Genomic DNA, 22,450 nt, shown 5'->3' on the forward strand with positions numbered 1-22,450 from the left:
TGATGGAGTGAGTGAGGGGACTGGGATGTAGTGAGTGAGGGGAATGGCGTGCAGTGAGTGAGGTGAGTGGGATGGAGTGAGTGAGGGCAGTGGGGTGCAGTGAGTGAGGGGAGTGTAGTGAGTGAGGGCAGTGTGGTGTAGTGAGTGAGGGCAGTGTGGTGTAGTGAGTGAGGGGAATGGGATGGAGTGAGTGAGGGGAGTGTGATGGAGTGAGTGAGGGGAGTGGGAGTGAGTGAGGGGAGTGGGATGGAGTGCGTGAGGGGAGTGGGATGGAGTGAGTGAGGGGAGTGGTGTCGTGAGTGAGGGGAGTGGGATGGAGTGAGTGAGGGGAGTGGGATGTAGTGAGCGAGGGGAGTGTGGTGTAGTTAGTGAGGGGAGTGGGATGGAGTGAGTGAGGGGAGTGGGATGGAGTGAGTGAGGGGAGTGGGATGGAGTGAGTGAGGGGAGTGGGATGGAGTGAGTGAGGGGAGTGGGATGGAGTGAGTGAGGGGAGTGGGATTGAGTGAGTGAGGGGAGTGGGATGTAGTGAGTAAGGGGAGTGGGATGGAGTGAGTGAGGTGAGTGGGATGGAGTGAGTGAGGGGAGTGGGGTGTAGTGAGTGAGGGGAGTGGGATGTAGTGAGTGAGGAGTGGGATGGAGTGAGTGAGATGAGTGGGATGGAGTGACTGAGATGAGTGGGATGGAGTGAGTGAGGGGAGTGGGATGGAGTGAGTGAGGGGAGTGGGATGGAGTGAGTGGGGAGTGGGATGGAGTGAGTGAGATGAGTGGGATGGAGTGAGTGAGATGAGTGGGATGGAGTGAGTGAGATGAGTGGGATGGAGTGAGTGAGGGGAGTGGGATGGAGTGAGTGAGGGGAGTGGGATGGAGTGAGTGAGGCGAGTGGGATGGAGTGAGTGAGGGGAGTGGGATGATGTGAGTGGGGGGAGTGGGATGTAGTGAGTGAGGGGTGTGGGATGGAGCGTGTGAGGGGAGTGGGATGTCGTGAGTGAGGGGAGTGGGATGTAGCGAGTGAGGGGAGTGGGATGGAGCGAGTGAGGGGAGTGGGATGGAGTGAGCGATGGGAGTGTGGTGGAGTGAGCGAGGGGAGTGTGGTGTAGTGAGCGAGGGGAGTGGGATGGAGTGAGTGAGGGGAGTGTGGTGTTGTGAGCGAGGAGAGTGGGATGGAGCGAGCGAGGGGAGTGGGATGGAGCGAGTGAGGGGAGTGGGATGGAGCGATTGAGGGGAGTGGGATGGAGCGATTGAGGGGAGTGGGATGGAGCGAGCGAGGGGAGTGTGATGGAGTGAGTGAGGGGAATGGCGTGCAGTGAGTGAGGTGAGTGGGATGGAGTGAGTGGGGTGCAGTGAGTGAGGGGAGTGTGGTGTAGTGAGTGAGGGCAGTGTGGTGTAGTGAGTGAGGGCAGTGTGTTGTAGTGAGTGAGGGGAATGGGATGGAGTGAGTGAGGGGAGTAGGATGGAGTGCGTGAGGGGAGTAGGATGGAGTGCGTGAGGGGAGTGGGATGGAGTGAGTGAGGGGAGTGGTGTCGTGAGTGAGGGGAGTGGGATGGAGTGAGTGAGGGGAGTGGGATGGAGTGAGTGAGGGGAGTGGGATGTAGTGAGCGAGGGGAGTGTGGTGTAGTTAGTGAGGGGAGTGGGATGGAGTGAGTGAGGGGAGTGTGGTGTAGTGAGTGAGGGGAGTGGGATGGAGTGAGTGAGGGGAGTGGGATGGAGTGAGTGAGGGGAGTGGGATTGAGTGAGTGAGGGGAGTGGGATGTAGTGAGTGAGGGGAGTGGGATGGAGTGAGTGAGATGAGTGGGATGGAGTGAGTGAGGGGAGTGGGATGGAGTGAGTGAGGGGAGTGGGATGGAGTGAGTGAGATGAGTGGGATGGAGTGAGTGAGGGGAGTGGGGTGTAGTGAGTGAGGGGAGTGGGATGGAGTGAGTGAGGGGAGTGGGATGGAGTGAGTGAGATGAGTGGGATGGAGTGAGTGAGGGGAGTGGGGTGTAGTGAGTGAGGGGAGTGGGATGGAGTGAGTGAGGGGAGTGGGATGGAGTGAGTGAGGGGAGTGGGATTGAGTGAGTGAGGGGAGTGGGATGTAGTGAGTGAGGGGAGTGGGATGTAGTGAGTGAGGGGAGTGGGACGGAGCAAGTGAGGGGAGTGGGATGTAGTGAGTGAGGGGAGTGGGATGTAGTGAGTGAGGGGAGTGGGATGTAGTGAGTGAGGGGAGTGGGATGGAGTGAGTGAGGGGAGTGGGATGGAGTGAATGAGGGGAGTGGGATGGAGTGAATGAGGGGAGTGGGATGGAGTGAGTGAGGGGAGTGGGATGTAGTGAGTGAGGGGAGTGGGATGTAGTGAGTGAGGGGAGTGGGATGGAGCGAGTGAGGGGAGTGGGATGGAGCGAGTGAGGGGAGTGGGATGGAGTGAGTGAGGGGAGTGGGATGGAGTGAGTGAGGGGAGTGGGATGGAGCGAGTGAGGGGAGTGGGATGGAGCGAGTGAGGGGAGTGGGATGGAGTGAGTGGGGGGAGTGGGATGGAGTGAGTGAGGGGAGTGGGATGCAGTGAGTGAGGGGAGTGGGATGCAGTGAGTGTGGGGAGTGGGGTGTAGTGAGTGAGGGGAGTGCGGTGTAGTGAGTGAGGGGTGTGGTGTAGTGAGTGAGGGGAGTGGGATGTAGTGAGTGAGGGGAGTGGGATGGAGTGAGTGAGGGGAGTGGGATGGAGTGAATGAGGGGAGTGGGATGGAGTGAGTGAGGGGAGTGGGATGTAGTGAATGAGGGGAGTGGGATGGAGTGAATGAGGGGAGTGGGATGGAGTGAGTGAGGGGAGTGGGATGTAGTGAGTGAGGGGAGTGGGATGTAGTGAGTCAGAGGAGTGGGATGTAGTGAGTGAGGGGAGTAGGATGTAGTGAGTGAGGGGAGTGGGATGGAGTGAGTGAGGGGAGTGGGATGGAGTGAATGAGGGGAGTGGGATGGAGTGAGTGAGGGGAGTGGGATGTAGTGAGTGAGGGGAGTGGGATGTAGTGAGTGAGGGGAGTGGGATGGAGCGAGTGAGGGGAGTGGGATGGAGCGAGTGAGGGGAGTGGGATGTAGTGAGTGAGGGAAGTGGGATGGAGTGAGTGAGGGGAGTGGGATGGAGCGAGTGAGGGGAGTGGGATGGAGCGAGTGAGGGGAGTGGGATGGAGCGAGTGAGGGGAGTGGGATGTAGTGAGTGAGGGGAGTGGGATGGAGTGAGTGAGGGGAGTGGGATGCAGTGAGTGAGGGGAGTGGGATGCAGTGAGTGAGGGGAGTGGGGTGTAGTGAGTGAGGGGAGTGGGGTGTAGTGAGTGAGGGGAGTGGGATGTAGTGTGAGGGGAGTGGGATGTAGTGAGTGAGGGGAGTGGGATGGAGTGAGTGAGGGGAGTGGGATGGAGTGAGTGAGGGGAGTGGGGTGGAGTGAGTGAGGGGAGTGGGGTGGAGTGAGTGACGGAAGTGGGATTGAGGGAGTGAGGGGAGTGGGATGGAGCGAGTGAGGGGAGTGGGATGGACCGAGTGAGAGGAGTGGGATGGAGCGAGTGAGAGGAGTGGGGTGTAGTGAGTGAGGGGAGTGGGGTGTAGTGAGTGAGGGGTGTGTGGTGTAGTGAGTGAGGGGTGTGTGGTGTAGTGAGTGAGGGGAGTGGGATGGAGTGAGTGAGGGGAGTGGGATGGAGTGAGTGAGGGTAGTGGGGTGTAGTGAGTGAGGGGAGTGGGATGGAGTGAGTGAGGGGAGTGTGGTGTAGTGAGTCAGGGGAGTGGGATGGAGTGAGTGAGGGGAGTGGGATGTAGTGAGTGAGGGGAGTGGGATGGAGTGAGTGAGGGGAGTGGGATGTAGTGAGTCAGGGGCGTGGGATGGAGTGAGTGAGGGGAGTGTGGTGTAGTGAGTGAGGGGAGTGGGATGTAGTGAGTGAGGGGAGTAGGGTGTAGTGACTGAGGGGAGTGGGATGGAGTGAGTGAGGGGAGTGGGATGGAGTGAGTGAGGGGAGTGGGATGTAGTGAGTCAGGGGAGTGGGGTCTAGTGAGTGAGGGGAGTGGGGTGTAGTGAGTGAGGGGAGTGGGATGTAGTGAGTGAGGGGAGTGGGGTGTAGTGACTGAGGGGAGAGGGGCGGAGTGAGTGAGGGGAGTGTGGTGTAGTGACTGAGGGGAGTGTGGTGTAGTGACTGAGGGGAGTGGGATGTAACCTCGGCACATTCCGTCTTTCCAGATTCCTGTGGAATTCCCTTGCGAATCCCTCGATTGAAGCTGCCTCCCCCACACTGTCAGACAGCTCACTCCACACCCGAACCACTCGCCGTGTGAAAACATTTCTCCTCCTGTCCCCATCGATTCTCTGACCCATCCCCGTGAATCTGTCTGTCCCCCTCTCATTCTCAACTTACCACCTCAATGGTAACCGTTTCTCCCTCTTGGCCCTACCCCAGACATTCCACCCTCCTTATCATGAGCCCTCGGATCAAGTCTCCCCTCTGCCTTCACCTCTTCCCCGTGTAGAGCACTGTCCCTGAATCTCTCCAATCTCTCCACGTCACTCAGATTCCTCCATCCCCTGACACGTTCTCCTGCCTTGAGGTTGCTGTTGTCTTAACGAGGGGGGATGGGCTGGACACATATCTCCGTGTGACATTGACTGTACTTTATCTGTTAACGTTAAACATCTCTCTGTCACTCAGACCCAAACTCAGCGCTCACTGAGCCGTGTGTAGATCACACGGTGCTGAACCAGCCCTGGAGAAGCAGCGATTGTACTGGGACAGAGTGTGTGGGACGGCTGCAGTGTGACGAGGATCTTGTCTACGGATGGTACAGGTTCAACAGGTAAGGTGTAGGGGGACACCCAGCTCAACCACCTGGGAAGGTGGGAGTTAGTGACAGGTAGTGGTGATGATGGGTGGGGTTTCTGTCCTGTCCACTGTCTCGATCATCCAATCCCGCCATACGGCCAGTGGATGTTCAGCTGGACCCCACAGTGGGTCCCACTATGACGGGGTCAGACTGTGCCAGCCCGTGTCACTGAAGCTACTAGCAGTGAGATTGTAAATGCCAGACTGGGACAAGCCACTTGCCTGGTGTCTTTCTTCTCTTCTGAGTTCGAACAGCGAGGGAGGGTGGAATGTGGGAATCGCTCCAGCGGGGAGTGGGGAGAATGTGGGAATCGCTCCAGCGGGGAGTGGGGAGAATGTGGGAATCGCTCCAACAGGGAGTGGGGAGAATGTGGGAATCGCTCCAGCGGGGAGTGGGGTGAATGTGGGAATCGCTCCAACGGGGAGTGGGGAGAATGTGGGAATCACTCCAGCGGGGAGTGGGGAGAATGTGGGAATCGCTCCAGCGGGGAGTGGGGAGAATGTGGGAATCACACCAGCGGGGAGTGGGGAGAATGTGGGAATCGCTCCGGCGGGGAGTGGGGAGAATGTGGGAATCGCTCCAACGGGGAGTGTGGAGAATGTGGGACTCGCTCCAACGGGGAGTGTGGAGAATGTGGGACTCGCTCCAACGGGGAGTGGGGAGAATGTGGGAATCGCTCCAGCAGGGAATGGGGAGAATGTGGGAATCACTCGAACGGGGTGTGTGGGAGAATGTGGGAATCGCTCCAACGGGGAGTGGGGAGAATGTGGGAATCGCTCCAAGGGGAGTGGGGAGAATGTGGGAATCGCTCCAAGGGGAGTGGGGAGAATGTGGGACTCGCTCCAAGGGGAGTGGGGAGAATGTGGGACTCGCTCCAAGGGGAGTGGGGAGAATGTGGGACTCGCTCCAAGGGGAGTGGGGAGGAATGTGGGACTCGCTCCCACGGGGAGTGGGGAGAATGTGGGACTCGCTCCAAGGGGAGTGGGGAGAATGTGGAACTCGCTACAAGGGGAGTGGAGGAGAATGTGGGACTCGCTCCAGCAGGGAGTGGGGAGAATGTGGGAATCACTCCAGCGGGGAGTGGGGAGAATGTGGGACTCACTCCCACGGGGTGTGTGGGAGAATGTGGGAATCGCTCCAAGGGGAGTGGGGAGAATGTGGGACTCGCTCCAAGGGGAGTGGGGAGAATGTGGGAATCGCTCCAAGGGGAGTGGGGAGAATGTGGGAATCGCTCCAACGGAGAGTGTGGAGAATGTGGGAATCACTCCAGTGGGGAGAATGTGGGAATCGCTCCAACGGAGAGCGTGGAGAATGTGGGAATCACTCCAGCGGGGAGTGGGGAGAATGTGGGAATCGCTCCAGCGGGGAGTGTGGAGAATGTGGGAATCACTCCAGCGGGGAGTGGGGAGAATGTGGGAATCACTCCAACGGGGAGTGGGGAGAATGTGGGACTCGCTCCAAGGGGAGTGGGGAGAATGTGGGACTCGCTCCAAGGGGAGTGGGGAGAATGTGGGACTCGCTCCAAGGGGAGTGGGGAGAATGTGGGACTCGCTCCAGCGGGGAGTGGGGAGAATGTGGGAATCACTCCAGCGGGGAGTGGGGAGAATGTGGGAATCGCTCCAACGGAGAGTGTGGAGAATGTGGGAATCACTCCAGCGGGGAGTGGGGAGAATGTGGGAATCACTCCAACGGGGAGTGGGGAGAATGTGGGACTCGCTCCAAGGGGAGTGGGGAGAATGTGGGACTCGCTCCAAGGGGAGTGGGGAGAATGTGGGACTCGCTCCAAGGGGAGTGGGGAGAATGTGGGACTCGCTCCAAGGGGTGTGGGGAGAATGTGGGACTCGCTCCAAGGGGAGTGGGGAGAATGTGGGACTCGCTCCAAGGGGAATGGAGGAGAATGTGGGACTCACTCCAAGGGGAGTGGGGAGAATGTGGGACTCGCTCCAAGGGGAGTGGGGAGAATGTGGGAATCGCTCCAAGGGGAGTGGGGAGAATGTGGGACTCGCTCCAAGGGGAGTGGGGAGTATGTGGGACTCGCTCCAAGGGGAGTGGGGAGAATGTGGGACTCGCTCCAAGGGGAGTGGGGAGAATGTGGGACTCGCTCCAAGGGGAGTGGGGAGAATGTGGGACTCGCTCCAAGGGGAGTGGGGAGAATGTGGGACTTGCTCCAAGGGGAGTGGGGAGAATGTGGGACTCGCTTCAGCGGGGAGTGGGGAGAATGTGAGAATCGCTCCAACGGAGAGTGTGGAGAATGTGGGAATCACTCCAGTGGGGAGACTGTGGGAATCGCTCCAACGGAGAGCGTGGAGAATGTGGGAATCACTCCAGCGGGGAGTGGGGAGAATGTGGGAATCACTCCAGCGGGGTGTGGGGAGAATGTGGGACTCGCTCCAAGGGGAGTGGGGAGAATGTGGGACTCGCTCCAAGGGGAGTGGAGGAGAATGTGGGACTCACTCCAAGGGGAGTGGGGAGAATGTGGGACTCGCTACAAGGGGAGTGGGGAGAATGTGGGAATCGCTCCAAGGGGAGTGGGGAGAATGTGGGACTCGCTCCAGCGGGGAGAATGTGGGACTCGCTCCAAGGGGAGTGGAGGAGAATGTGGGACTCGCTCCAAGGGGAGTGGGGAGAATGTGGGACTCGCTCGAAGGGGAATGGAGGAGAATGTGGGACTCGCTCCAAGGGGAGTAGGGGAGAAAGGGAAAATCGTTCTCACGTGCAGTGGGGGAGAATGTGGGTAAAACTCCCACGGGAGTGGGGGAGAATATGGTTCTCGTGCGCATGGGGAGGGTGTGAGAATGTGAAAGTAACTCTGATTTTTATTCCAGTTCTGGCGGATGGAAGATTCCGGAGACTCCGGTCGCACCGAGACACTGCTCCACATATCATCCAGGCTGGTTACAGGGTAGAGTCAGACTTTACAATATCAGATTTACACTCTCTGTCCAGCACTGTTCACATCGCTTACACTCTCCAATATTTATACACCTCATTTCAGGATCACATCCCACCCTGGAACAGGGGGAAGTAAACCGGACAGTTTGTTTGACCAATCAGAGCAGTCAATGTAAATTGGAGCGAGAGATAAAGATTAAAAACTGCAGCAGTTACTTTGTCTATGAGCTGAAACCGACACCAGGCTGTGACGCTGCTTATTGCACAGGTACATTGCTGTTTCAAAATGACCCAGGAGGGCAACACTGGATATACCGGGACACTGACACACCCAGTGACTGAGGGGAGAGGGACGGAGTGACTGAGGGGAGAGGGACGGAGCGACTGAGGGGAGAGGGACGGAGCGACTGAGGGGAGAGGGACGGAGCGACTGAGGGGAGAGGGACGGAGCGACTGAGGGGAAAGGGACGGAGCGACTGAGGGGAGAGGGACGGAGTGAATGAGGGGAGAGGGACGGAGCGACTGAGGGGAGAGGGACGGAGCGACTGAGGGGAGAGGGGCGGAGCGACTGAGGGGAGAGGGGCGGAGTGAGTGAGGGGAGAGGGACGGAGCGACTGAGGGGAGAGGGACGGAGCGACTGAGGGGAGAGGGGCGGAGTGAGTGAGGGGAGTGGAATGTAGTGAGTGAGGGGAGTGGAATGTAGTGAGTGAGGGGAGTGGAATGGAGTGAGTGAGGGGAGTGGGATTGAGGGAGTGAGGGGAGTGGGTTTGAGGGAGTGAGGGGAGTGGGATTGAGGGAGCGAGGGGAGTGGGATTGAGGGAGCGAGGGGAGTGGCATTGAGGGAGCGAGGGGAGTGGCATTGAGGGGAGTGGCATTGAGGGGAGTGAGATTGAGGGAGTGAGGGGAGTGGGATTGAGGGAGCGAGGGGAGTGGGATTGTGGGAGCGAGGGAGTGGGATTGAGGGAGCGAGGGGAGTGAGATTGAGGGAGCGAGGGGAGTGGGATTGAGGGAGGGAGGGGAGTGGGAATGAGGGAGGGAGGGGAGTGAGAATGAGGGAGGGAGGGGAGTGGGATTGAGGGAGCGAGGAGAGAGATTGAGGGAGCGAGGGCAGTGAGATTGAGGGAGTGAGGGGAGTGGGATTGAGGGAGTGAGGGCAGTGAGATTGAGGGAGTGAGGGGAGTGGGTTTGAGGGAGCGAGGGATGTGGGATTGAGGGAGCGAGGGATGTGGGATTGAGGGAGCGAGGGCAGTGGGATTGAGGGAGCGAGGGCAGTGGGATTGAGGGAGCGAGGGCAGTGGGATTGAGGGAGCGAGGGGAGTGAGATTGAGTGAGCGAGGGGAGTGAGATTGAGGGAGCGAGGGGAGTGAGATTGAGGGAGCGAGGGGAGTGAGATTGAGGGAGCGAGGGGAGTGGGATTGAGGGAGTGGGAGTGAGGGGAGTGGGATTGAGGGAGTGAGGGGAGTGGGATTGAGGGAGTGAGGGGAGTGGGATTGAGGGAGTGAGGGCAGTGGGATTGAGGGAGCGAGGGGAGTGGGATTGAGGGAGCGAGGGGAGTGGGATTGAGGGAGCGAGGGGAGTGGGGTTGAGGGAGCGAGGGGAGTGGGATTGAGGGAGCGAGGGGAGTGGGATTGAGGGAGCGAGGGGAGTGGCATTGAGGGAGCGAGGGGAGTGGCATTGAGGGAGCGAGGGGAGTGAGATTGAGGGGAGTGAGATTGAGGGAGTGAGGGGAGTGGGATTGAGGGAGCGAGGGGAGTGGGATTGTGGGGCCGAGGGGAGTGGCATTGAGAGAGTGAGGGGAGTGGGATTGAGGGAGCGAGGGGAGTGGGTTTGAGGGAGCGAGGGGAGTGGGATTGAGGGAGCGAGGGCAGTGGGATTGAGGGAGGGAGGGGAGTGGGTTTGAGGGAGTGAGGGGAGTGGGATTGAGGGAGCGAGGGGAGTGGGATTGAAGGAGTGAGGGGAGTGGGATTGAGGGAGCGAGGCGAGTGGGATGGAGTGCGTGAGGAGAGGTGGATGGAGTGAGTGAGGGGAGTGGGATGTAGTGAGTGCGGGGAGTGGGATGGAGTGAGTGAGGGGAGTGGGATGGAGTGAGTGAGGGGAGTGGGATGGAGTGAGGGGAGTGGGATGGAGTGAGTGAGGGAGTGGGATGGAGTGAGTGAGGGGAGTGGGATGGAGTGAGTGAGGGGAGTGGGATGGAGTGAGTGAGGGGAGTGGGATGGAGTGAGTGAGGGGAGTGGGATGGAGTGAGTGAGGGGAGTGGGATGGAGTGAGTGAGGGGAGTGGGATGGAGTGAGTGAGGGGAGTGGGATGGAGTGAGTGAGGGGAGTGGGATGGAGTGAGTGAGTGGAGTGGGATGGAGTGAGTGAGGGGAGTGGGATGGAGTGAGTGAGGGGAGTGGGATGGAGTGAGTGAGGGGAGTGGGATGGAGTGAGTGAGGGGAGTGGGATGGAGTGAGTGAGGGGAGTGGGATGGAGTGAGTGAGGGGAGTGGGATGGAGTGAGTGAGGGGAGTGGGATGGAGTGAGTGAGGGGAGTGGGATGGAGTGAGTGAGGGGAGTGGGATGTAGTGAGTGAGGGGAGTGGGATGGAGTGAGTGGGGGGAGTGGGATGTAGTGAGTGAGGGGTGTGGGATGGAGCGTGTGAGGGGAGTGGGATGTCGTGAGTGAGGGGAGTGGGATGGAGCGAGTGAGGGGAGTGGGATGGAGTGAGTGAGGGGAGTGGGATGGAGTGAGTGAGGGGAGTGGGATGGAGTGAGTGAGGGGAGTGGGATGTAGTGAGTGAGGGGAGTGGGATGGAGTGAGTGAGGGGAGTGGGATGCAGTGAGTGAGGGGAGTGGGATGGAGTGAGTGAGGGGAGTGGGATGGAGTGAGTGAGGGGAGTGGGATGGAGTGAGTGAGGGGAGTGGGATGTAGTGACTGAGGGGAGTGGGATGGAGTGAGTGAGGGGAGTGGGATGGAGTGAGTGAGGGGAGTGGGATGGAGTGAGTGAGGGGAGTGGGATGTAGTGACTGAGGGGAGTGGGATGGAACGAGTCAGGGGAGTGGGATGGAGTGAGTGAGGGGAGTGGGATGGAGTGAGTGGGGGGAGTGGGATGGAGTGAGTGAGGGGAGTGGGATGGAGTGAGTGAGGGGAGTGGGATGTAGTGAGTGAGGGGAATGGGATGGAGTGAGTGAGGGGAGTGGGATGTAGTGAGTGAGGGGAGTGGGATGGAGTGAGTGAGCGGAGTGGGATGGGGGAAGTGAGGGGAGTGGGATGTAGTGAGTGAGGGGAGTGGGATCGAGTGAGTGAGCGGAGTGTGATGTACTGAGTGGGATGGAGTGAGTGAGGGGAGTGGGATTGAGTGATTGAGGGGAGTAGGATGTAGTGAGTGAGGGCCGTGTGATGGAGTGAGTGAGGGGAGTGGGATGGAGTGAGTGAGGGGAGTGTGGTGTCGTGAGTGAGGGGAGTGGGATTGAGTGAGCGAGGGGAGTGGGATTGAGGGAGCGAGGGGAGTGGGATTGAGTGAGCGAGGGGAGTGGGATTGTGGGAGCGAGGGGAGTGGGATTGAGGGAGCGAGGGGAGTGGGATTGAGGGAGCGAGGGGAGTGGGATTGAGGGAGCGAGGGGAGTGGGATTGAGAGAGCGAGGGCAGTGGTATTGAGGGAGCGAGGGGAGTGGGATTGAGGGAGCGAGGGCAGTGGGAATGAGAGAGCGAGGGCAGTGGTATTGAGGGAGCGAGGGGAGTGGGATTGAGGGAGCGAGGGCAGTGGGATTGAGGGAGCGAGGGGAGTGTGATTGAGGGAGCGAGGGGAGTGGGATTGAGGGAGCGAGGGCAGTGGGATTGAGGGAGCGAGGGCAGTGGGATTGAGGGAGCGAGGGGAGTGGGATTGAGGGAGCGAGGGGAGTGGGATTGAGGGAGTGAGGGCAGTTTGATTGAGGGAGTGAGGGCAGTGGGATTGAGGGAGCGAGGGCAGTGGGATTGAGGGAGTGAGGGGAGTGGGATTGAGGGAGCGAGGGCAGTGGGATTGAGGGAGTGAGGGCAGTGGGATTGAGGGAGCGAGGGGAGTGGGATTGAGGGAGCGAGGGGAGTGGGATTGAGGGAGCGAGGGCAGTGGGATTGAGGGAGCGAGGGCAGTGGGATTGAGGGAGCGAGGGCAGTGGGATTGAGGGAGCGAGGGGAGTGGGATTGAGGGAGTGAGGGCAGTGGGGTTGAGGGAGCGAGGGGAGTGGGATTGAGGGAGCGAGGGGAGTGGGATTGAGGAAGTGAGGGCAGTGGGATTGAGGGAGTGAGGGCAGTGGGATTGAGGGAGTGAGGGGAGTGGGATTGAGGGAGTGAGGGCAGTGGGATTGAGGGAGTGAGGGCAGTGGGATTGAGGGAGCGAGGGGAGTGGGATTGAGGGAGTGAGGGCAGTGGGATTGAGGGAGTGAGGGGAGTGGGATTGAGGGAGTGAGGGGAGTGGGATTGAGGGAGTGAGGGGAGTGGGATTGAGGGAGCGAGGGGAGTGGGATTGAGGGAGTGAGGGCAGTGGGATTGAGGGAGTGAGGGCAGTGGGATTGAGGGAGTGAGGGCAGTGGGATTGAGGGAGTGAGGGGAGTGGGATTGAGGGAGTGAGGGGAGTGGGATTGAGGGAGCGAGGGGAGTGGGATTGAGGGAGTGAGGGGAGTGGGATTGAGGGAGTGAGGGGAGTGGGATTGAGGGAGTGAGGGCAGTGGGATTGAGGGAGCGAGGGGAGTGGGATTGAGGGAGTGAGGGCAGTGGGATTGAGGGAGCGAGGGGAGTGGGATTGAGGAAGTGAGGGGAGTGGGATGGAGTGAGTGAGGGGAGTGGGATGGAGTGAGTGAGGGGAGTGGGATGGAGTGAGTGAGGGGAGTGGGATGGAGTGAGTGAGGGGAGTGGGATGGAGTGAGTGAGGGGAGTGGGATGGAGTGAGTGGGGGGAGTGGGATGTAGTGAGTGAGGGGTGTGGGATGGAGCGTGTGAGGGGAGTGGGATGTCGTGAGTGAGGGGAGTGGGATGGAGCGAGTGAGGGGAGTGGGATGGAGCGAGTGAGGGGAGTGGTATTGAGAGAGCGAGGGGAGTGTGATTGAGGGAGCGAGGGGAGTGGGATTGAGGGAGTGAGGGCAGTGGGATTGAGGGAGCGAGGGCAGTGGGATTGAGGAAGTGAGGGCAGTGGGATTGAGGGAGCGAGGGCAGTGGGATTGAGGGAGCGAGGGCAGTGGGATTGAGGGAGCGAGGGCAGTGGGATTGAGGGAGTGAAGGCAGTGGGATGCCGTGACAGGAGTTAGTGTGCTGCGTGCAGAGTGCAGTGTGATTTAATGTCTCGTTGTGACACAGTTTCTGGGCACTGACTGATTCCGGGTGGAATAAATTGGGAAGTGTAAATTGGTCTGAATTTCCGATACAAACAGATGAAGGATTGAGATGATTTCTGCTCTGTGATCTCCCATATCTCCTCCCTTGTCACAGATCCAGGGACAGCTCCAACTCTGGGAGCCGATGATAAATCCCAGCCGGAATCCACTGACTCAGGTTCCCCAATCCCGACAGAATCTCCAAACTCAGGTATGAATCTGCCGCTAGTTTATCCGGATTCGACATTCCCCAGATATCCAGCCGGAATTCCCGACTGGCGTGAGCGGGAGTAGCGACCGAGGGGAGGCGGGGGGAAGGGGAGGGAGGGAGGGTCATCGTCTGTGAGAACCAGGATGCTGGCACACAGGGTCAGAAGCTCAGAGAAACAGTGTAACACAGAAACTAGAAGCAGGAGGAGGCCATTCGGCCCTTCCAGCCTGCTCCGCCATTCATTATGATCACGGCTGACCCCCCCCCCCCCCGTCCCATATCCCTCGATCCCTTTAGCCCCAAGAGCGATATCTAATATCTTCTCAAATTCACACAACGTTTTGTCCTCAACTACTTTCTGTGGGAGTGAATTCCACACATTCACCACCCTCTGGGTGAAGAAATTTCTCCTCATCTCAGTTCTCAAAGGTCCCTTATCCTCAAACTCTGACCCCCCAGTTCTGGACTCCCCCCACCATCGGGAACATTCTTTCTGAATCTACCCTGTCTAACCCTGTTAGAATTTTATAAGTTTCTATGAGATCCCCTCTCACTCTTCCAAACTCCAGTGAATATAATCCTAACCGACTTAGTCTCTCCTCATATGACAGACCTGCCATCCCAGGAATCAGCCTGGGAAACCTTCGCTGCGCTCCCTCTAGAACATAAGAAATAGGAGCAGGAGTAGGCCATCTAGCCCCTTGAGCCTGCCCCGCCATTCAATAAGATCATGGCTGATCTGAAGTGGATCAGTTCCACTTATCCCGCCTGATCCCCATAACCCCTAATTCCCTTACTGATCAGGAATCCATCTATCCGTGACTTCAACATATTCAACGAGGTAGCCTCCACCACTTCAGTGGGCAGAGAATTCCAGAGATTCACCACCCTCTGAGAGAAGAAGATCCTCCTCAACTCTGTCCTAAACCGACCCCCCTTTATTTTGAGGCTGTGCCCTCTAGTTCTGGATTCCTTTCTGAGTGGAAAGAATCTCTCCACCTCTACCCTATCCAGCCCCTTCATTATGTTATAGGCCTCGATAAGATCACCCCTCAGCCTTCTAAACTCCAACGAATACAAACCCAATCTGCTCAGTCTCTTCTCATAATCTACACCCCTCATCTCTGGTATCAACCTGGTGAACCTTCTCTGCACTCCCTCCAAGGCCAATATATCCTTCCGCAAATAAGGGGACCAATACTGCACACAGTATTCCAGCTGCGGCCTCACCAATGCCCTGTACAGGTGCAGCAAGACACCTCTGCTTTTATATTCTATCCCCCTCGCGATATAGGCCAACATCCCATTCGCCTTCTTGATCACCTGTTGCACCTGCAGACTGGGTTTTTGCGACTCATGCACAAGGACCCCCAGGTCCCTCTGCACAGCAGCATGTTGTAATTTCTTTCCATTTAGATACTAATCCAATTTGCTATTATTTCTTCCAAAGTGAATAACCTCACATTTGCCAACGTTATACTCCATTTGCCATATCCTCGCCCACTCACTCAGCCTGTCCAAATCTCTCTGCAGACCTTCTACGCCCTCCACGCAATTCACTTTTCCACTTATAAGAACATAAGAAATAGGAGCAGGAGTAGGCCATCTAGCCCCTCGAGCCTGCCCCGCCATTCAATAAGATCATGGCTGATCTGACGTGGATCAGTACCACTTACCCGCCTGATCCCCATAACCCTTAATTCCCTTACCGATCAGGAATCCATCCATCCGCGCTTTAAACATATTCAGCGAGGTAGCCTCCACCACCTCAGTGGGCAGAGAATTCCAGAGATTCACCACCCTCTGGGAGAAGAAGTTCCTCCTCATCTCTGTCCTAAACCGACCCCCCTTTATTTTGAGGCTGTGTCCTCTAGTTTTAACTTCCTTACTAAGTGGAAAGAATCTCTCCGCCTCCACCCTATCTAGCCCCCGCATTATCTTATAAGTCTCCATAAGATCCCCCCTCATCCTTCTAAACTCCAACGAGGACAAGCCCAATCTCCTCAGCCTCTCCTCATAATCCAAACCCCTCATCTCCGGTATCAACCTGGTGAACCTTCTCTGCACTCCCTCCAATGCCAATATATCCTTCCTCATATAAGGGGACCAATACTGCACACAGTATTCCAGCTGCGGCCTCACCAATGCCCTGTACAGGTGCATCAAGACATCCCTGCTTTTATATTCTATCCCCCTCGCAATATAGGCCAACATCCCATTTGCCTTCTTGATCACCTGTTGTACCTGCAGACTGGGCTTTTGCGTCTCATGCACAAGGACCCCCAGGTCCCTTTGCACGGTAGCATGTTTTAATTTGTTTCCATTGAGATAGTAATCCCATTTGTTATTATTTCCTCCAAAGTGTATAACCTCGCATTTATCAACGTTATACTCCATTTGCCATATCCTCGCCCACTCACTCAGCCTGTCCAAATCTCTCTGCAGATCTTCTCCGTCCTCCACACGATTCACTTTTCCACTTACCTTTGTGTCGTCTGCAAACTTCGTTACCCTACACTCCGTCCCCTCCTCCAGATCATCTATATAAATGGTAAATAGTTGCGGCCCGAGTACCGATCCCTGCGGCACGCCACTAGTTACCTTCCTCCAACCGGAAAAATTTATGCCGACTCTTTGCTTCCTGTCGGACAGCCAGTCCCCAATCCACTTTAAGGAAGTTATCTTCGTGTCATCAGCAAACTTTGTTACCCTACACTCAGTCCCCTCCTCCAGATCGTCTATATAAATGGTAAATAGTTGAGGCCCCAGTACCGATCCCTGCGGCACGCCACTAGTCACCATCTGCCAACCAGAAAAGCACCCATTTATTCCGACTCTCTGCTTCCTGTCGGATAGCCAATCCCCAATCCACGCTAACACCCTACCCCCAACTCCGTGTGACCCAATCTTCTTCAGCAACCTTTTGTGAGGCACCTTATCAAACGCCTTTTGAAAATCCAAAAACACCGCATCCCCCGGTTCCCCTCCGTCAACCGCACTGGTCACATCTTCATAAAAATCCAACAAGTTCGTCCAGCACGACTTTCCCTTCATGAATCCATGCTGCATCTGCTTGATCGAACCATTCTTATCCAGATGGCCTGCTATTTCTTCTTTAATGATGGAGTCCAGCATTTTCCCAACTACAGACGTTAAGCTAACCGGCCTGTAGTTACCCGCCTTTTGTCTATTTCCTTTTTAAACAGCGGCGTAACATTAGCCCTTTTCCAATCCGCCGGCACTACCCCAGAATCCAGTGAATTTTGATGAATAACCACTAACACATCCGCTATTACCTCTGACATTTCTTTCAGTACCCTGGGATGCATTCCATCCGGGCCTGGGGACTTGTCCACCTTCAGTCCCGTTAGTCTACCAAGCACTGCCTCCCCGGTAACAATAATTGTATTGAGTATCTCTCCTACCAACACTCGACATCTTTGTACAAGAACATCCTTCCTCAGATTAGGAGACCAAAACTGTACACAATACTCCAGGTGTGGCCTCACCAACACCCTGTACAATTGCAGCAAAACATCCCTATCCCGATACTCAAATCCTCTCGCTATGAAGGCCAACATACCATTTGCTGCCTCGGGGCAAAGGACCCCCCGCACCCCGGACATTCTCTCTTCCACCTTCTTCCTTCGGGAAAATGATACAAAAGTCTGAGGTTACGTACCGACCGACTCAAGAACAGCTTCTTCCCTGCTGCTGTCAGACTTTTGAATGGACCTACCTCACATTAAGCTGATCTTTCTCTACACCTTATCTCTGACCCTAACACTTCATTCCACACTCTCTCCTTTCCTTCTTTATGAACAGTATGCTTTGTCTATACAGCAAGCTAGAAACAATACTTTTCACTGTATCCCAATATATGTGACAATAATAAATCAAATCAAATATTAAGTTGATCTTTCTCTACACCGTAGCTCCGACTGTAACACTACATTCTGCACCCCCTCCTTTCCTTCTCTATGAACAGTATGCTTTGTCTGGATAGTGTGCAAGAAACAATACTTTTCACAGTCTCCCAATACATGTGATAATAATAACTCAAATATAAAATAGTGTTGGATCAGCCATGTCCTGATTAAATGGGGTAGCAGGATGGAAGGGCTGAATGGGTGACTCCTGTTCCTATTGCGTCTGGTTTTAGGGGGTTGATTGCGACAATCTGGTGGGTTTGGAACATGAACCTTTTGGAAAGATTACGGTGTGATATTGTTCAGAGAGTAACAGCAGTGTGAGGCTCTGTCCCGTTAGTCCCCAATATTCACTGACACCAGGTTCTTTAACCCTTTGTGGATTCAGGGACACCCACACCTCCCACACACGGGGACCAGTCGACTGGCGAATCCAGCCAGCAGTCATCCTCTGTCCCAGCCGGATCTCCAACCTCAGGTAACTGAATTCCGGGAACATTCCCACTGGAATCCTCATCCCAACCCCCCAGACAGTCGGAAAATCATTTCCTGGGACAGCATCGGAGCACATTCCAGATAGAGACGGAGGGAGTGAGTGAGGAGAGAGGGATTGAGTGAGTGAGGAGAGAGGGATTGAGTGAGTGAGGGGAGTGGGATGGAGTGAGTGAGGGGAGTGGGATGGAGTGAGTGAGGGGAGTGGGATGGAGTGAGTAAGGGGAGTGGGATGGAGTGAGTGAGGGGAGTGGGATTGAGTGAGTGAGGGGAGTGGAGTGGAGTGAGTGAGGGGAGTGGGATGTAGTGAGTGAAGGGAGAGGGTTGTAGTGAGTGAGGGGAGTGGGATGTAGTGAGTGAGGGGAGTGGGATGCAGTGAGTGAGGGGAGTGGGATGCAGTGAGTGAGGGGAGTGGGATGGCGTGAGTGAGGGGAATGGGGTGTAGTGATTGAGGGGAGTGGGATGGAGTGATTGAGGGCAGTGGGATTGAGGGGAGTGGGATGGAGAGATTGAGGGCAGTGGGATTGAGGGGAGTGGGATGGAGTGAGTGAGGGGAGTGGGATGTAGTGTGAGGGGAGTGGGATGTAGTGAGTGAGGGCGTGGGATGGAGTGATTGAGGGGAGTGGGATGGAGTGAGTGAGGGGAGTGGGATGGAGTGAGTGAGGGGAGTGGGATGTAGTGATTGAGGGGAGTGGGATGGAGTGATTGAGGGCAGTGGGATTGAGGGGAGTGGAATGGAGAGATTGAGGGCAGTGGGATTGAGGGGAGTGGGATGGAGTGAGTGAGGGGAGTGGGATGTAGTGTGAGGGGAGTGGGATGTAGTGAGTGAGGGCGTGGGATGGAGTGATTGAGGGGAGTGGGATGGAGTGAGTGAGGGGAGTGGGATGGAGTGAGTGAGGGGAGTGGGATGTAGTGATTGAGGGGAGTGGAATTGAGTGAGTGAGGGGAGTGGGATGTAGTGATTGAGGGGAGTGGAATGGAGTGAGTGAGGAGAGTGGGATGTAGCGATTGAGGGGAGTGGGATGCAGTGAGAGAGGGGAGTGGGATGGAACGAGTGAGGGGTGTGGGATGGAGTGAGTGAGGGGAGTGGGATGGAGTTAGTGAGAGGAGTGGGATGCAGTGAGTGAGGGGAGTGGGATGGAGTGAGTGAGGGGAGTGGGATGGAGTGAGTGAGGGGAGTGGGATGGAGTGAGTGAGGGGAGTGGGATGTAGTGAGTGAGGGGAGTGGGATGGAGTGAGTGAGGGGAGTGGGATGCAGTGAGTGAGGGGAGTGGGATGGAGTGAGTGAGGGGAGTGGGATGGAGTGAGTGAGGGGAGTGGGATGGAGTGAGTGAGGGGAGTGGGATGTAGTGACTGAGGGGAGTGGGATGGAGTGAGTGAGGGGAGTGGGATGGAGTGAGTGAGGGGAGTGGGATGGAGTGAGTGAGGGGAGTGGGATGTAGTGACTGAGGGGAGTGGGATGGAACGAGTCAGGGGAGTGGGATGGAGTGAGTGAGGGGAGTGGGATGGAGTGAGTGGGGGGAGTGGGATGGAGTGAGTGAGGGGAGTGGGATGGAGTGAGTGAGGGGAGTGGGATGTAGTGAGTGAGGGGAATGGGATGGAGTGAGTGAGGGGAGTGGGATGTAGTGAGTGAGGGGAGTGGGATGGAGTGAGTGAGCGGAGTGGGATGGGGGAAGTGAGGGGAGTGGGATGTAGTGAGTGAGGGGAGTGGGATCGAGTGAGTGAGCGGAGTGTGATGTACTGAGTGGGATGGAGTGAGTGAGGGGAGTGGGATTGAGTGATTGAGGGGAGTAGGATGTAGTGAGTGAGGGCCGTGTGATGGAGTGAGTGAGGGGAGTGGGATGGAGTGAGTGAGGGGAGTGTGGTGTCGTGAGTGAGGGGAGTGGGATTGAGTGAGCGAGGGGAGTGGGATTGAGGGAGCGAGGGGAGTGGGATTGAGTGAGCGAGGGGAGTGGGATTGTGGGAGCGAGGGGAGTGGGATTGAGGGAGCGAGGGGAGTGGGATTGAGGGAGCGAGGGGAGTGGGATTGAGGGAGCGAGGGGAGTGGGATTGAGAGAGCGAGGGCAGTGGTATTGAGGGAGCGAGGGGAGTGGGATTGAGGGAGCGAGGGCAGTGGGAATGAGAGAGCGAGGGCAGTGGTATTGAGGGAGCGAGGGGAGTGGGATTGAGGGAGCGAGGGCAGTGGGATTGAGGGAGCGAGGGGAGTGTGATTGAGGGAGCGAGGGGAGTGGGATTGAGGGAGCGAGGGCAGTGGGATTGAGGGAGCGAGGGCAGTGGGATTGAGGGAGCGAGGGGAGTGGGATTGAGGGAGCGAGGGGAGTGGGATTGAGGGAGTGAGGGCAGTTTGATTGAGGGAGTGAGGGCAGTGGGATTGAGGGAGCGAGGGCAGTGGGATTGAGGGAGTGAGGGGAGTGGGATTGAGGGAGCGAGGGCAGTGGGATTGAGGGAGTGAGGGCAGTGGGATTGAGGGAGTGAGGGCAGTGGGATTGAGGGAGTGAGGGGAGTGGGATTGAGGGAGTGAGGGCAGTGGGATTGAGGGAGTGAGGGCAGTGGGATTGAGGGAGCGAGGGGAGTGGGATTGAGGGAGTGAGGGCAGTGGGATTGAGGGAGTGAGGGGAGTGGGATTGAGGGAGTGAGGGGAGTGGGATTGAGGGAGTGAGGGGAGTGGGATTGAGGGAGCGAGGGGAGTGGGATTGAGGGAGTGAGGGCAGTGGGATTGAGGGAGTGAGGGCAGTGGGATTGAGGGAGTGAGGGCAGTGGGATTGAGGGAGTGAGGGGAGTGGGATTGAGGGAGTGAGGGGAGTGGGATTGAGGGAGCGAGGGGAGTGGGATTGAGGGAGTGAGGGGAGTGGGATTGAGGGAGTGAGGGGAGTGGGATTGAGGGAGTGAGGGCAGTGGGATTGAGGGAGCGAGGGGAGTGGGATTGAGGGAGTGAGGGCAGTGGGATTGAGGGAGCGAGGGGAGTGGGATTGAGGAAGTGAGGGCAGTGGGATTGAGGGAGTGAGGGGAGTGGGATTGAGGGAGCGAGGGGAGTGGGATTGAGGGAGCGAGGGCAGTGGGATTGAGGGAGCGAGGGGAGTGGGATTGAGGGAGTGAGGGGAGTGGGATTGAGGGAGTGAGGGGAGTGGGATTGAGGGAGTGAGGGGAGTGGGATTGAGGGAGTGAGGGGAGTGGGATTGAGGGAGTGAGGGCAGTGGGATTGAGGGAGTGAGGGGAGTGGGATTGAGGGAGTGAGGGGAGTGGGATTGAGGGAGTGAAGGCAGTGGGATGCAGTCACAGGAGTTAGTGTGCTGCGTGCAGAGTGCAGTGTGATTTAATGTCTCGTTGTGACACAGTTTCTGGGCACTGACTGATTCCCCGTGGAATTAATTGGGAAGTGTAAATTGGTCTGAATTTCCGATACAAACAGATGAAGGATTGAGATGATTCCTGCTCTGTGATCTCCCATATCTCCTCCCTTGTCACAGATCCAGGGACAGCTCCAAATCTGGGAGCCGATGATAAATCCCAGCCGGAATCCACTGACTCGGGTTCCCGAATCCCGACAGAATCTCCAAACTCAGGTATCAATCTGCCGCTAGTTTAACCGGATTCGGCATTCCCCAGATATCCAGCCGGAATACCCGACTGGCGTGAGCGGGAGTAGCGACCGAGGGGATTGGGAAATGGAATTGCACCTGGGAAATTGTGAGATTGTTCCGTTTGGAAGGGAGAATGAGACGGGGAATCATTGTTTAAATGGAGAGAGGCTGCAGAAAGCTGTGGGACAGAGCGGGACTTGGGGGGGGCGGGGGGAAGGGGAGGGAGGGAGGGTCATCGTCTCTGAGAGCCAGGATGCTGGCACACAGGGTCAGAAGCTCAGAGAAACAGTGAAACACAGAAACTAGAAGCAGGAGGGGGCCATTCGGCCCTTCCAGCCTGCTCCGCCATTCATTATGATCATGGCTGATCATCAGATTCAATATCCTGATCCCTCACCCCCCTTTCTCCCCCCCCCGCCCCATATCCCTCCATCCCTTTAGCCCCAAGAGCGATATCTAATATCCACTCAAAATCACACAACGTTTTGGCCTCAACTGCTTTCTGTGGGAGTGAATTCCACACATTCACCACCCTCTGGGTGAAGACATTTCTCCTCATCTCAGTCCTCAAAGGTTTCCCCCTTATCCTCAAACTATGACTCCCCAGTTCTGGACTCCCCCCACCATCGGGAACATTCTTTCTGAATCTACCCTGTCTAATCCTGTTAGAATTTTATAAGTTTCTATGAGATCCCCTCTCACTCTTCTGAACTCCCGTGAATATAATCCTAACCGACTTAGTCTCTCCTCATATGACAGACCTGCCATCCCAGGAATCAGCCTGGGAAAGCTTCGCTGCGCTCCCTCTAGAACATAAGAAATAGGAGCAGGAGTAGGCCATCGAGCCCCTCGAGCCTGCCCTGCCATTCAATAAGATCATGGCTGATCTGAAGTGGATCAGTTCCACTTATCCCGCCTGATTCCCATGACCCCTAATTCCCTTACCGATCAGGAATTCATCTATCTGTGACTTCAACATATTCAGCGAGGTAGCCTCCACCACTTCAGTGGGCAGAGAATTCCAGAGATTCACCACCCTCTGAGAGAAGAAGTTCCTCCTCAACTCTGTCCTAAACTGACCCCCTTTATTTTGAGGCTGTGCCCTCTAGTTCTGGATTCCTTTCTGAGTGGAAAGAATCTCTCCACTTCTACCCTATCCAGCCCCTTCATTATGTTATATGCCTCGATAAGATCA

General features: G+C 56.7%; 1 protein-coding gene across 1 annotated transcript in view; it reads left to right on the forward strand.

Moving 5' to 3' along the window:
- Nucleotides 1-22,450, forward strand: part of LOC144486894 (uncharacterized) — a 70,036-nt gene that overhangs the window by 20,048 nt on the left and 27,538 nt on the right. Inside the window, exons 8-13 of the mRNA XM_078204925.1 lie at nucleotides 4,655-4,799; nucleotides 7,652-7,728; nucleotides 7,822-7,986; nucleotides 13,158-13,253; nucleotides 17,571-17,660; nucleotides 21,142-21,237. Coding sequence (XP_078061051.1) covers nucleotides 4,655-4,799; nucleotides 7,652-7,728; nucleotides 7,822-7,986; nucleotides 13,158-13,253; nucleotides 17,571-17,660; nucleotides 21,142-21,237 — 669 coding nt within the window. The remainder of the gene's footprint in view (nucleotides 1-4,654; nucleotides 4,800-7,651; nucleotides 7,729-7,821; nucleotides 7,987-13,157; nucleotides 13,254-17,570; nucleotides 17,661-21,141; nucleotides 21,238-22,450) is intronic.

Source organism: Mustelus asterias, unplaced genomic scaffold (genome assembly GCF_964213995.1).
Source record: "Mustelus asterias unplaced genomic scaffold, sMusAst1.hap1.1 HAP1_SCAFFOLD_506, whole genome shotgun sequence".
Lineage (NCBI taxonomy): Eukaryota > Metazoa > Chordata > Chondrichthyes > Carcharhiniformes > Triakidae > Mustelus > Mustelus asterias.